Source organism: Varanus komodoensis, unplaced genomic scaffold, assembly GCF_004798865.1.
Source record: "Varanus komodoensis strain SLA01 unplaced genomic scaffold, ASM479886v1 scaffold181, whole genome shotgun sequence".
Taxonomy (NCBI): domain Eukaryota; kingdom Metazoa; phylum Chordata; class Lepidosauria; order Squamata; family Varanidae; genus Varanus; species Varanus komodoensis.
Genome location: NW_025335530.1, coordinates 133,132 through 148,107, shown reverse-complemented (window position 1 = coordinate 148,107; position 14,976 = coordinate 133,132). Strand labels below are relative to the sequence as shown.

The window sequence follows — 14,976 nt, the reverse complement described above, 5'->3', positions numbered from 1 at the left end:
CCTCCCCCCATCAAAGCCGAGAAGAAGCAAAGCAAGGACAGCCAGTGAAGCTCGAACCTATCCGTGGGGGGAGGGCTCCTCTTTTGAGGGAGGGGGGCTGCGCCCCCTGCCCTGGCTGGATTGGGTGGTTACTTCCAGCTTCAGCCCGCTCCTGCTGCTCCGCATGAGTGCCGAGGGAGGCCCTGATCCTGCCCTCGGAGGGCTCCGGGGACTCTGCAGCGCCCACCCCATGGCGACCGCCCTGTGCTAAGGCCAGCCGAAGGCGGGGGCCCGTCTTCTCGGGAGCTGAGATCCAGGGGACAGGATCGGGGGTGGTGGGCGGCCGGGGGCCCGGCGATGAGCCTGGTGGGGGGCTTCCCCCACCATCCGGTGGTCCACCATGAGGGCTACCCGTTCGCCGCCGCCGCCGCCGCCGCTGCCGCCGCCGCCGCCGCCAGTCGCTGCAGCCACGAGGAGAACCCCTACTTCCACGGCTGGCTGATCAGCAGCCACCCCTCGGAGATGTCTCCGCCCGACTACAGCATGGCGCTCTCCTACAGCCCCGAGTACGCCAACGGCGCGGCGGGCCTGGAGCACCCGCACCACTACGTGGGCGGCGTGCCGCCCCCGGGCAGCGGCGGCGGGCCGCCGGGCTTGGGGGGCGGCGGCGGCGGCGGCGGCGGCCCCCGGCCGGTCAAGCGCCGCGGCACGGCCAACCGCAAGGAGCGGCGCAGGACTCAGAGCATCAACAGCGCCTTCGCCGAGCTGCGCGAGTGCATCCCCAACGTGCCGGCGGACACGAAGCTCTCCAAGATCAAGACGCTGCGCCTGGCCACCAGCTACATCGCCTACCTCATGGACCTGCTGGCCAAGGACGACGCCAACGGCGAGGCCGAGGCCTTCAAGGCCGAGATCAAGAAGACCGACGTCAAGGAGGACAAGAGGAAGAAGGAGCTGGTCAGTAGTGCTCGCCGCCGCCGCCCGCCGCCGCCGCCGCCGCCGCCGGTCCGGGGAGGGTGGCGCGAGGAGGAGCGGGGAGGGCGCGCGGCGCGCAGCCCCCGACGCCGGGGACGGGTAGGCCGGCCTCCTCCAGGGCGCGCCGCAGGGACTCGGGCCGCCGTCCTCCGAGCCTGGGAGACCGAGCGCAGCCCTGGAGGTGCGCCCCGGGACCGCAGGGGACGGGCTGTTCCTCCCCGCGGCTGGGCCCGCCTCCGTCCGGTGGGGAACGCGCGGCGGAGCTGCCAGGGCAGGTCCCGGGCGCGCGGGACAGGGCCCCACGCGGGAAAGGAGCCGCGGGTGGGGGAGGCGAAGCGACGGGGATGGCTTATCCCATTTCGCGGCCGGTGAAGGAAGGCCCTGGAGCATCCACGGCGGCCGGGATCTTCCACTGCCGAGCTAGAACTCGCGTTTGGCGCTCGGGCTTGTTGCACGGAAAAGCAGCGTCTAAGCGCTCCTCGCTGGAACCGAGTTCCGCGGACCGGAGCCGTGTGAACTGAACGAGTGCCAAGCCCTCGAGGAGCGTGCAGCTTCGCTCACGGGGGGACGTTTAATGTGAGAGGGGCTGTGTTGGGACACTGATTTCAGCCGGCCTTATTTCCAGGGAAGTATTCTAAAGGCAGTGGAGTCCCCGGCCTCCCACACTCCCGTTTAAACACGACCTCTTGTCCCAGAAATCCCATTACTTTCCCCAGAACCGAGCTGGGGTTCTGTCCAGTAGTGCTCTGTCCGACGCGTAATTTGCTTTCGCAGCGACCTTTCGGTCCGCATGTTTCTAGATGGAAGGACAATAGGTTTGGGAACTAGTCGATTCTAGATACATAGTCACGCCCCTCTATTTGAAAGGAAGGTCTACTATACCGCTCATTATTAATATTATCATTGTTATTAATAATCATTAATCAGAAAGTATAGGGAAGGCCTCAGGGGGCGGTATCAAAGGAAGAAGTTTATATCCGTCCCCTGCGCCTTCACCATTTGCTGTATAAACTGCAGGGGCCCTTCGAAAAATACTGAATTGGTGAATTTCCCCACTGAGTTTAGTGCAGTTTGTTTTCGTTTGAGGCTTTCTTGGGGTACGCATGATCTTGGAAATTAAACCTCGTTCATTGACGGTGAACGCGCTCCTATTTCGAAGGAAGAGCTTTTAGGATCGCTGCAGCCATGAAGGCATTATAGGCAGGGATCCACGCAACAAACATTAGGTCAAGTAAGACCGAAGCAGTCCCGGAGCGTCCTTGCCCATCTCGATCCTAAACGCGCTTCCAGGGAATCTCAAGGAAATGCAAAGAGGCCTGCTTAAAGAGGAATCTCCTGGCGGTGGGGATGGGGGCGGAGAGAGAAACTCTTTGTGATCCGAGTGGCTGCGGTCTTGGGAGTGGGAAGACAACCGGCCGTTCTCGCTCTTGTTTCGGCCCGTGGATGTCAACGACAAACATTCATGCCCGATTAAATTCATGGATTTCGCTCTTACCCAGTCTCGGGTCGGACCGGAAATGTCCTCGCTCCAGTCCGTGGATGAAGCTGTCAGTTTTACAGTCCACAACTCACAAATTTCGCAGCGCTGCCTTTAAAATCAAAAGGAAAGGAACGCCTTGTAATGAGGGAGTCGTGGATTGATCCCCCAGTCGGCAAAGCCCCGCAGAGATCCTGAGTTCCGTCCAAAAACTTGCGGGGGGGGGCTATGAATCGTCTCAAAAGGCATTTTCTGGGATAGGGGAGGGGTAAGCAGTCCCACAACATCAGTGGCATTTCAGTGACGCAATCCCAGACTGCAGACCCAGTTGCAAGATTTCGGATTTATGACACCGGCCGGTGTGTTCGGGTTTCTTCTTCCTCGCCGCTGAAATCTGCAAATCATGTGTTGCAGTACTGAGGGCTTTGCTAAACCCTAGTTACACATTCGCGCAGAAGCATTCAGATCCAATAGATCTGATCTCAACTCAATTCCAACGATCACCCCTTTTCGGAGATAATCCAGGGACCTCGATTCTCTCCGTGTGCGCACCAGTTCGCTTAATGCAGGATACAGTCTACCGTTCAAATGCCTGTTAAGGGGCGGCCCCTTCCTCTACCAATAATTCAAAATATCCGACCTTTTATCTTCTTGGAAGCCAAGAATTAACCTACAGAGTAAAACCTAATTAATCACATGGGGAAACCAGGTTATAATAACCTCAAATTTTCTGCTGATGTTCTTCCTTAAATATGTTTGAGAAGGATGACTGGGAAGACAATATTCTCTGCAGGACTTTGAATCTCAATTCGCATTAGAATGGTTAATCATGCGAACAATCCTGAACTCAAACACTCGGAATACATTTTCTTTTCCCAACTAAACCTCCACACATTTTTTCAGGCAGTGAGATTAAGCCTTAGGAAGTATCTTCCATTGAAAACAATGGGCTATTTGGAAATGCAATAGTGCAATGTGTGACCGTAGGAAAGGTGGAGCACTGTAGACTGGGGTCAAAAAGAATCTGAGTATATACTATACACAAAAAGAAAAAGATCCCACCGAACTAAGGAAAGGAACTAAGATTATTTTGGGGCTCAAATCCCACTCATATGCAATATTATTCAATGGATATTGTAAGGCTGCAGTCCTCTGCATGTTGAAACAGAAAAAAGGCCCTACATTTCCCGGCATAGCTTGCACCCTATACCTGTTTGGGCTCAGTCCGTGAAGTTTGGGCCCTAAACCTGTTAAGCTAGGTCCAAAACCCATGGAATGTGGTTTCCGAGGCAGAAGTGTTTATGATCGGGGCGCCGCAATTTTTTCAGGGATCTGCCTTGGAGTAAGCCTTTTATACCCTGCTCAACCATCCATTCTTTAATTTGTGGCGTTGAGGGTGGTGGTACAGACTTGGAACAGACTTTCTTGGACAAGCAGGAAGGCTGCAGGAGGGGCTTCCTGTGCTCTTAGAGGGGAATCCCCCGCCCATTAAGCCCCCGCCATCCCAAGCTTCCAAAGATTTATTCTTAGTCATGATCTAGCCATTTACAATCAGCTTGGCTAAGCATATGGAGCTCGTGTATCCACAAAGTTATAGAAATCAGTTTTCTATGCAGTGTTTGTGTGAATAATATACAGATGTGCTGCGAGGAGGGCGGGAATGACTGCATGGATGCGAAGTAAAATGGGAAGGGAAATTGCATGTTGACTCAGGCGTGTGTTCCACAATACATGCATTTCATAGCAAGAGTCACAGGGAATTTGTCTGAACCTGCCATTCGGAGAAATTATACAGTCCCTCTACAATATGTTTCCGTAGATGCTTTTGTTTTTAAGGGGAGGTGTTGGTGAGTCATCGTGCGTGTGTTTGTGTGTGTACACGCATGAGTGCGCGCACACACACAATATGAGCGGGCGGCTCGGTTGATGCTCTGTTTGGCTCAGACCTGCGGCTCTATCATGCCGGTTCTGAAATCGCTTAACCCGGAGCCGTGGGCATACCCCTCATAACGAGAGGGAGGGAGAACCCAGAGCTTCGCTTTCCAAGGCACTTCGCTCTTCGTGATCCGCTTCAGAGAGCCATCCCGCTTGCCATCTACCTCCACGTTGACGCGGAAGTTCCCCTGGGTTCAGTGCTCTGTACTCCGGGGTATGTGGTCCTACCGCAGCGCCAAGCGCTTTGCGAATCAGCCCAGGCTCGTTCAGAAGGTGCAAGACTGCGTAAGACTGAAAAGCTTTTGTGTAAGACTGAAAAGCCCCCTCCCCACAGGGCGCACACGCCGCTTTGCGGGCGCCTGCAGCCGGAGAGAGTTAGGCAAAGCCTGCGGTTCGATCTACGGTCGGGAGGCCTCAGCGAGAGCTGGGCAGTCCTGAACTACGCGCGAAGCGGCTCCAGAAGTGAGCGAGGCATGTTTCCCTGCCTTGTGCCCCGAAGGTGAGGCTGGCGGGAGGAGGTGACCCAGAAACCGCAGGGCGATAATCTCTTTGTTTCTCCTCTTCGCCTCCTTTCCCAAACAGAACGAAATTCTGAAAAGCACAGTTAGCAGCAGTGACAAGAAAACCAAAGGGAGAACTGGCTGGCCGCAGCACGTGTGGGCTTTGGAGCTCAAGCAGTGAGAGCGCGGCGAGGACTGGAGGAAATAATGTCTTGGAGGACGCTGGAACTTCAGGAGAGGTTGCTGAGCTGGGGACATCTTTTATTTCTTGTTTGGAATCGTCTGGTTTATTTATGTGCAATTTCCCTCCCCTAGTCTCCCCTTTCAAAATGTGGATCTTTGGAAGAAAAGCATTCCATATTTGAATATATGAAGAGGAAAACTCCGGCGTGGTAAGGGATCGTGTGGTCTCGCTAGTTATTTTCCCCCTCCCATGAATGTTATTTTGCTTTGTTTGTATAGAACACACGGGACGAAATAATAATAATAATAATAATCTTGAAGGCATTAGTGTGTTATGTGAAGTGTATATGTTTAATACTTGCCCTGTTGGATGAACATGTGGATGGGAAGCTCAGATCAAAACAGTCCCGTCCCGCCCCCGCCCCCGCCCCCCCCCCCGCCTATCCCTCCCCGAGATTGCTGTGTCTTGCGCTGAGATGGGACTTCATTGTTCTGCCTTTTCCTTGTGGTCGCTCAATGGTCGGAAGAGATTGTTCGAACAGCTCTTTGTTAATGTGCACTTCGGTCCTCCCTAAGGAAGCAAAACCTAAAATTAAAATAATAATTATAATAATCCGTGGAGTTGAATTAATATTGAAAGGTGTAAATGCTGTAAGTATTCAATAAACCACTGTGTGTTTGGGTTTTTTTTTTTTTACTAAATGCAAATCTGACGCTTTATGTCTCAAAAAAATTTTTTAAACACAATCTCTCCGAGAGACAGAGACAGAGAGGTTGTGGTATGCATAATATTTGGAGGGGAATGATCAAGGTGACATCTAAAAGGTGATCCTTTGGAGGGCTACCTGGGAAAGGACCCTGAACTCTGTAGCGCTTTCGTTGCTCATCTATTCTGAGTGCAGGTTCTCCCCGGGGAAGCAAAAGAGAACTTTCTTTACCGTTTCGAAGCGGAAGGAGCGATAAAGAAGTGGGGTGTCATTTCTGAGATTTTTGGCTTTCCTCTTAACCAGGGATTCTTCATAGAAATCCCACTGAAATCAAGGGGTCCGGAGCGTTCGCATTCGGCTGAACGCTGCTTCTTCGTGTCTAAATGCAGCAGTAGTTTGCGCTGGAGCGAGTCAGAGACGAGCTTTGCATTGTTTTCTCTGTCGGGGAATGAGGAGGGAAAGAGAGAAGGAGCCAGAGAGACGGTCTCTTTTTCCAGAAGCCCTAGCCATTTACAGTGAGCTTCTCAAGGTGTTTGGCTGTGAAAGAGGGAGGGAACTGTGGACGGAAGCTAACGTGACACGTACTTCATACTTACTGGATCCACTGTTTTCGCTGCGTCTTATACTCGGGATATTGCAGAAAGCCGTAAGAAGCGGACTCCAACCTGGACCCGCCCTAGCGCTTTGGCTGGGGCAGGCCAAAGACACTCGCAAGCCTTGGTAGAAGTGATTATGTAACAAGTAATTTTGCCTCCTCGAGTACGAAGCAGAGAACAAGGCGAGGGATTTAGGGAAGGGATGGGGGATGGGTTGGGGAGAGATGCAAGATTTACAGTGAGGTATAGTGACCTCACCGAGTTCGCCCAAACTCGCTCGGGTTGCAGTCTTCCAACTCGCAGGAAGAAGTATTCAATCAATAAATACATGGCTTTAAAGGAGAAACTACTCTGGCAAAGGAATGCGAGTTAGACTGGTGGAAACTCCGAACCTAACCCTGATGGGTGGAGTAGACACCCCTCCAGGTCTATCGGTCTCCCCGCCTCCCTTGAATCTGACTAAGGCTTCGATCGCGTTTGTTTCTTAAGCGAAGCCGCTTCGGAAAGGACGTGGACTGCGTTTGGACTGAAGGGTTAGGACGGACCCGTTCTAGGATCGCTTAGTTTGAATTATCTCCCCTGGGTGGGGGTGTGCGCGCGCGCAACAGATCTTTCTTAAGCCAATTTCTTTATATTTCCTAAGCCTAGGGATTCAGCATGTAATGTATCGATTGATAAGGCGGATACTGATCGATGCTTATCTTTTTATCGCTCGATTGAGCACTAACGGCATCTTGGGGCTGCCGGAGTGAGGTCGAAGCCACCCCTGGTTTGCAAGGAGTCCAGCTGGCCCCGAGGAAGCTCGGTGGGGTCTCAGTCGGGTTAAGAGAGAAGATTTTTCATCTGTCCTTTCTCTCAAACTCGCTTTCATGTAGCGAGCACGCCGGACTCGCTGCCTAAATGGGACGGCATCCAGGTTGGGCGCCCGCCCCCTTTTGAGTGGCTTGCTCCAGCCGGGCCAGAGGGCTCTGACCACGAGAGAAGGTAGATCTCCAGCTGCCCATAAAAAGATAAGCACGCTCTTGTACAGCGCTGCCCAGGCCTCCCTGACAACAGGGAGGTTGCGAGGTTAGAACAACCAGGCCAACATGATGTGCCCTCTTCCCGTCTCGGGGTCAGGCGGCTTGGGCCGGGCTGGCCCGGGTCGCTGTGTTTACAGGCACGCCTGCCTTCGAAAGGACACCCCCTTTTCCAAAGTTTTCCTTCTAGTTCCCGCTGCTGAGGAGGTGGATACAATCCCTCCACCGCACACACCAGTAGCTTTCTGTGAATGATTATCATGTTATCAGATTTCTAAGTTCTTCTCTGGCTAGAGAAAGAAATGACTCCAGATCGCACAACTACTGAGGGGTTGTATCCAATGCTAGTCCTGCTTAGAGGAGACCCATTCATTGTGTAAGCCTGGCAGTAAGGCCTAGGGGAAGGTTGCTACCTTGTGCCTGAGGAGACTTGCACAGGATCGCCCTTTGGATTAGATTAACATTGGATGCAAGGCTAACCCCTCCTCCATTGTGGCTTGTTTGTGTCTGTTCCTAGTTTCCTGGCACAGACCCCAACTGCACAAGTTTTTCTTGTGCAATCAGTGTACTGTATTTTTATTCTTCGAAAAATGCAACTCTTTTATACAGTGCTGTAGAAGAGCCAAGTTTATGTCCAAGATTTGTAGTGTTTAGAGGAGATTTGATTTTTGTTTTGGTGGTTTTTATGTCTTTTTCTTTTTTGGAAGGAAGAAATATTTCCCAATTTAGCAAAGAAAAGAGATCTCTCCCACACTTATTTCCTACTCAAACTCTCCTTCTTAAGCAGCAGATACAACTGAAACCTGCACAAAGTTAATTTACACTCCCTCGACCCAGGTTTTCCCTCACTCCGTGGTTCACAGGCACCCTCCACCATGCCGCCATTCCAAACTTAATTTGGTGGGATTAAGGCTCAGGGCCATCCTGGGGAAAGACTTCCAAGAATTGGCAGAGGGGCCAATAATTCAATAGTGTGGGTAAGGCAGCTGAGACATCAGTGTGAGAACAGGTTCTGTCCTTGATTCAGGTTTGCATACAGGAAAAACTGAAATATACTATAGAATCCAAAAGGGACCAAAATGGGGGATTGGTAATTTGGGGGCTGCAGTCCTGGGATCACTTAAATGCGGAACAGCAACTTGGGTAATAATGATGAAATTGATGGACTGACTTCTTAGTAAGCGCTGATACTGGTTGAGTTACTGCACCATGCAGCAAATAAAGCTGCCAATGCTAAGAAAATTGTTCTGCTAATGTGTTTTAAAGCATTTTAGGGCACAAGCCTGTGCCTGTTTAGGCAGAAAAATAGTCCTACATCTCTTGCAGGGGAATGCTAGAAGTTGTAGGACTTTTTCTGCCTAAGCAGAGGTAGCATTACACCCTAAAGGACACAATCCTGTGCAAGTTTATATAGAAAAAAGGCCTACAACTCCCGGTGCAAGTGACTTGGTTGTGCTGGGAGTTCCAGGCCTTTTTCTGTCTAAACTCTCAAGATTGTGCCCTAAAGTCTTTGATGGGACCAGACCCTTAGATTTGTTCCTCAGATGTTGAGATACCATTCCCTTGTCCCCCACAAACCCTAACAACCATTGGGTGAAAGAAGAGCTGGCTGATTTCCAAGTAAGCATAACTTAGGATCTCAGCCTCAATAAGCAGACATTGGGTGGTGAATGGCTGGCTGGCGTTGCCCCATTCCCACACACAAGATGATCAATAGGGCTTTTGGCTTTTAAATATTCCCCCACCCCCCCGCACCCGACCCACTGAAAGGTGATGGCGGGCAGGCTAAGAGAGCTAGGAGAGAGCATGAACGGGGGAGAGGGGGAGGGGAGGGGGAAAGATCCTTTTTAATTGCTCGGTAATGGGGCTGTTGCTATTTTCTCAGGAGCAATCATTCCTGGAGCTAAATCGCAAGAGCCCTAGACAGGCCGGAGCCGACAAAAATGTAGCTTTTGACGTTAAAAGCTAAATGGGGAAGCGGGGCGGTGGAAGGTAAATTGATGGCCGATTGGGATGTCAGCAGCCCTGGCCCCAGATCGCCGGGCTGGAGCGGAGAGCCTGATAAGGCCTCTCCGCTCTCGGGAGCGCGGCCCTCTCGGCCGGCGACTCGCTGGGAACCGGGCTGGCCTGGCAGAGAGAGACGCGGCTCTTCTCCGCTCCCCCCGCCGCCCTCCCAGCGCTCTATCTGCAGAGTTCCTGCTGAGGTCAGGCCTGAACTTCTCAGTCGCCTTATCCGCAACCCCTCCCCGTGTTCCCCTTCCCCCCCGATAACCGCTCCGCAGCGAGCAAGAGAGGGGCCAAGAGCAGGATCTCGCTCTCTTCTCGCCTCCTGGCTGGTGCTAATGGCTAAAAGGCTGCAGCAGCTATTTGGTTAGGTAATCCGAGAGGGAAATTAATGAATGAGAGAGGAGAATTTCCTACAGCTGCCTTGGAGGAAAAATGGCCTCGAGGAAAGCACGAAGAGCTTGCACTAAAGCAACTTCTGCAAACCTAAAGAGTCTGTCCTATCGGTGTGATAGGCCGGCTTGAATCGTTTTTGTAGTGAGCATACAAAATATTGGGCTCGATCCCCAGCGAGGACGATTCTATAGTGGGGGGGGGGGGGGGGTGTCTGGCTTAATCAGTGCTTTGTTTTCCAGTAAATCCTTTGTTTTGGGGATCAGTACCCCTACCAGACTGTGACCCTGATATCATGGGTTGGATCCTGGGTTTTACTCATGCTTAAGAATAAGTTCCCTTGAGTTCAGTGGGTACGTTCTGAATCTGGATCCAAACCTGGATTCCTAGCTTCACTTTTAGAGTAGCGAGTTACATCAAAATGTATGTGGTTTTCTTTCTCACTGGAGACTGTACTTGTACACATAATTCCCTGGGAGTGAATCCCATTGAACGTAACAGGTGTAACTTCTGAGTAGACATTCATAGGATTGTGTTGTAAATATGATTTGGAAGAGATACCTAACCACAATCTTACTGGAAGTCTTAGCTGATATTATCTACTGTCAGTTGTCATTTAAGGAGTGTATATAGGCCAGTGTGATTATGTTGCTGTTATTGCTAACTGGCTTGGCATCAGAAGTCCTTCTTGGTTTTACTGCAAATTACTCAGAGACCTCCTAGTACAGCCAGATCCATCTATCTCCTGCCCACGCTTGCTATAGGTCTACACTCATACATTTGAGAGCAAGCTTTCTAGTGAACATGCATTATGTTCAGGTTGTGCACCAGTTATTTGAAAGCAACAAAATTGTCCAAGTGGGAATTCCAAGCAATGCATTTTGCTCATGACCAAAGATTTGCAAGAACTTAGCACATTCCCCTCTATTAAATAATATGCAGATATTCATAAGTGTTCTATAATTTGGGAAGGTATTAGGGAGCTATATCTTTGTTTTCCAAATGGGATCCTGCTTTGTCTTCTTTGAGTGAGCAAGAGTCATGGGGGGGGGGCGGGTTGTATAATTTTCTCAGGAATAAGGAACAGGGCCTTATTTTTTACTATTCTTGGAACTGTACAGACCTAGCAAACAATATTATTTTCTTTACTTGCAGCATTGCACTCTTTGCTTAAAGGGAAACGTTTTTAAATGATTTTAAGGCTGTTATGCTATCTACACTTCCGTGGGAATAAGACCCATTGGTTTCTGAGAGGTTCCAAGCTGTACACAAGACAGTTCCATCACTGGACATACTGACCCTAAAAGGTAGTACTTGAAAGAATTAGGTTTTGGGGTTGATTTCAGTAGGTCTCCTTCTCCCTTAGCTGAAGGTGGAGTGGCTTGTCATATTTGGAGCAGTTCCTTACAGTATCTTATTTTAAATGGACAATCTGAACTGTCTGAGACTAACTGGTTTGTGGATTGCCGTTAGGCACTCCAATCCTATGCACTTTTGTTTGGAAATTAACTTCTTTTGATTTCTGGTCTTCACTTACTCATATTTTCAGTATGGGGTGTTACTCTTTTATAGCTTCAGTGGTGCTGCTGTGAATTTTAGGAGGTGACAGTGAAATTCATGAATTCGTGTAGCATAGACATTCGGTTGGGATCTGAAATTCTACTTTGCCGGAAGTAGATTCCACTGGAATATCTCAAAAATATAATGTGGGATAACAGGCTTGCTGGGTGGGGAGAAAGACATTTTGCCTTTCTGCTTTTAGCTCAAGGCGCAGAGATCTACATCAATTTCTTGACAGATTAACTAGAAAGTAAGAATCTTCAAAATGCAAATTGTTTGTCTGTTTAGAAAGGTCAGGTGATTTTTAATAACCAGTTTTAACTTCATACATATGATGCAGTTGAAATTGGAAGACTTGATTTACCATAAAGTTGTGTATGTGTGTGGTAGGCATATTAGCCACAATCTAGCAAAATTCAGTAGGAGAGTTAAGAATACACATGACACTGAATTTCTATACATATTTGCTAGAGAATAAGTCCAATTGAACAAAGTGGGATTTTCTTCCAAATGTGTATTTGGATCCCTCCCATGGTAATAACAGTGCTGAAAAGTACGTAATTTGGGTTACATTGAGCCCATTTGATTTTTCAAACGCAGGACTTAGATAAATATACAGATAGAGAAATGTCCACAGATTTCTATTTCAATCTTACCATTTATCCTCCCTCAGGGATCCTACCTTTTCACAGCTTGGATCAGAATACTGAGAAGCCAAAATACCAGGGCTTAATTGAATTTATGTTGGTCTTAAGACTTTCATGAGTAACTTAAAAGCAAGCATGTTTAAGATGAAAATGCCAACATATAATTCCACGTATCTTAAACTTCTGCCAAATGCATCTGTTTGGAAAAAGTGTCTTTTTGCTTCTAAAAAGACTTCCTGGCAAAAAGACACTTCAAGTGTATATAAGTACACAATTATGTTGATCCACTTGCCTGTTTGCATCCAGGTACTTCAGCACAGGTATTAGTAGTAGTCATTCCACTGCTGATACTTATCAATCCTTCCCTTTCTCAATATATAGAATAACATTTTTACTGGTCTCAACAAGGCTTACTTTCAAGTAAGCAGACACATGTACTGAGCCTATCGGGTACACGTGATCGTTTATACAGGTAAATAAATAATCATGCAACAGATTCTCTGATACAAATAATCTCCTGTACTAAAATCCCTTAAAATTGTTTACGTCAGTATTGAAACCAATGGCGAGGGCGTGCGCGTGTGCACTTATAGCTTCCCACCGGCTATATGTATCGAAAGCTTATTTTGCCATCAGTTTAATCCACGCAAGCCTCTAGATCCTAAAGGAATTTCCCCCATGCAGATTCCAAAATCTGTTTCCCTGTTAGATGGCCAGAGAAACAGAAAAGGAAGTATTTCAATGCCTCTCCCCTCCCCCACCGCGCGAATGCACTCAAACAGCAGATGGCGTTAGAAAGAAGTTAGAAATCACTCGCTAGGAATCAGTGTGCGTCTTTCTAGCACCCGGGTTGGCCTTGTCGCCGTTGCCAGTGGCTGTGTGAGCTTTCTGCGTTGCGCCGTTCCCAGCCTAACTCTGCCGCGGCTCCTGAGCGTCGCAAACGCCGGAGAAGGGAAAGAGGGGTGATCGCGCCTGTTCGCCAGTGATGACGCCAGCGCGACATCCGGTTCTGTGGGTCCCCTTTTGGGAGCCGCCCTCCAACAGCTTCAGGGTCCTCCATCCACTTGCCAGCGATTGAGATTCTCGGAGCAAGCCCTCAGGAGGCGTGCGGAGGATTGCGCTGGAAGGGTGCGTGCCGAAGGTTGCGTTTCCTCTTAGGCTCCCGTCTTCGACGCCTGGGAATTGTGCGATCTTGTGCGTGTCTACTCAGAAGTAGGTTACAGGGAGCCTGCTGCTGACTGCAGAAGGATGGGGGCTGACTTCCAAACAAGCTTGCTGTCCTGACCTGTAAGGCAAGGTGGACTTCACCCATCTGTGCTCAGACCTGAGGACAGAGACATGTTAACAATATTCACTGTGAATGAAGGCTTTTCTGAAAAGGAAGAAATAAACGAATTCTTTCACCCGCTGTTATAATATCTTCTACGATAGTAATTTAGGTTTTTTTTTTTTTTTTGTTCTCTCTCTGTCTTCTTTCCAGCCTATGAAATATGTTCCTTTTTTCCAAAGCAGCTTCAGTCTTTTCCATTTCTAATTGGCCAATTACGACCCGGCTGTTCCAGCCTGCCCCTCTAAAAGGAGATTAAAGCACAGTTGTTCTCCGAATTCTGTATTCACATAAATTCTGAAAAGCATCGAAAATGAAATGGGCAGTATGCTGGGACCTCCAGCCTTCAGACGACCCTTGGGTCTGCGCTCCCACCCCCTCCAAAGGCCGGCAGGCGGGCTCCCCCCTCCCCCCGGCAATATTCCCCAAGCAGTATTGATGCTTTGATGATGGGCTCGTAGAAAACTGATTACAAATTTATTCTTAGGCACCATATAAGTCTTGATATTTGCTATTAAGGACATCTGGCAGTGATTAGAACCATTCGCTGCCCGCGCCTCCGCTCCCGGCACGCGCACGCGCACGGGTGCTCCGTCTTGCAACGCCAGTCTTTGTGGACACCCTGACGTCAGATCAGACCGCGAGGAGCCATCCTGTGCAAGAGTTGGGTGTAATCACCGCGCCGGTTTCCAAACACCAGCTCGGTCCAGGCCACGAGCTGGAAGGCGGATGCAAGAGAAAACCTCCCTCCCTCCCTCCCCCCTTCTCCTTCTCGTCCATTTTAATTCAGCATTTTCTTCCTCCCCCCGCAAAATGTTTGTTTGCTGAGGTCTTGCAGGCTGTTAACTGGCTTATTTTTATTTTATGTCACTGTAAATCTTGTTCAAAACAGAAGTGGAGCAGGGGGAGAAAAATCAGACTTATGTGAAGGCACAGTAACGCATCTTCAAGATTTGAGTGCTTTTTAATTCCAGTTTGTCTGCTTTCAGTAATGGTGGTGAAGCACTCTTCAAAAACTGAACAAATTTTTGCTCCAGAATCTATATTCATGCCAGCATTCTGTCCTGCACTAAGCTAAATCAAAGCATAGGCTAACTGGCTGTAGCACTGGGAACTTGCCAGCATTCAGTGCTTACCTCCAAAACTGTTCTATTTAAGTTTTTACCTTATTCTGAATCAAAAATGGCATCCAGAGCAGGTTACATGTCACTTTTAAAAATTTAGGCCCTGTCCTCGGATTTATAATCTCAAAGACATGGCACAAAAGGAAAAGAGTTGTGGAAGGAAGAGGGGGAGAAAACTTGAGCACCACTTTCCAGTGTTACAAAGAAAGACTGGCTGGGTGTTCCAAAGAGAAGGAGCGGAAAGTGGCTAGTCTTGCAGCAGAACTGATGGTGGCCCTGTATCCTTGTGTGTCCTTCCTCACTACAGTTTGCTTACATGGCTGCTGCCACTTGGCACTTGATGGAGGAAGGCTATTGCATGTGTGCATGCTTAGAACTGTATTTGCTTTCTCCCATACATTATCATCTGCTTTCCCTTCTCTGCATTTTCTGCTCATGCATTCAAAGGAGAGAGAGAGAAGGCTGGTCCACACTTGCTACTCAGCTCCCATTGCCCAAAGATGGGAGAGGGGACCTTCAAGAACTTCTAGATCCGGTACATAAAAGCTCT

General features: G+C 49.4%; 1 protein-coding gene across 1 annotated transcript; it reads left to right on the top strand.

The window, feature by feature from the left end:
- The first annotated feature begins 336 nt into the window (after positions 1–336).
- On the top strand, positions 337–5,373 carry LOC123021739 (heart- and neural crest derivatives-expressed protein 2). Its single transcript, XM_044426777.1, has 2 exons — positions 337–936; positions 4,949–5,373. Exons 1-2 carry the CDS (start codon positions 337–339, stop codon positions 5,045–5,047), a joined length of 699 nt encoding a protein of 232 aa, XP_044282712.1. The 3' UTR covers positions 5,048–5,373.
- The last annotated feature ends 9,603 nt before the right edge of the window (positions 5,374–14,976 follow it).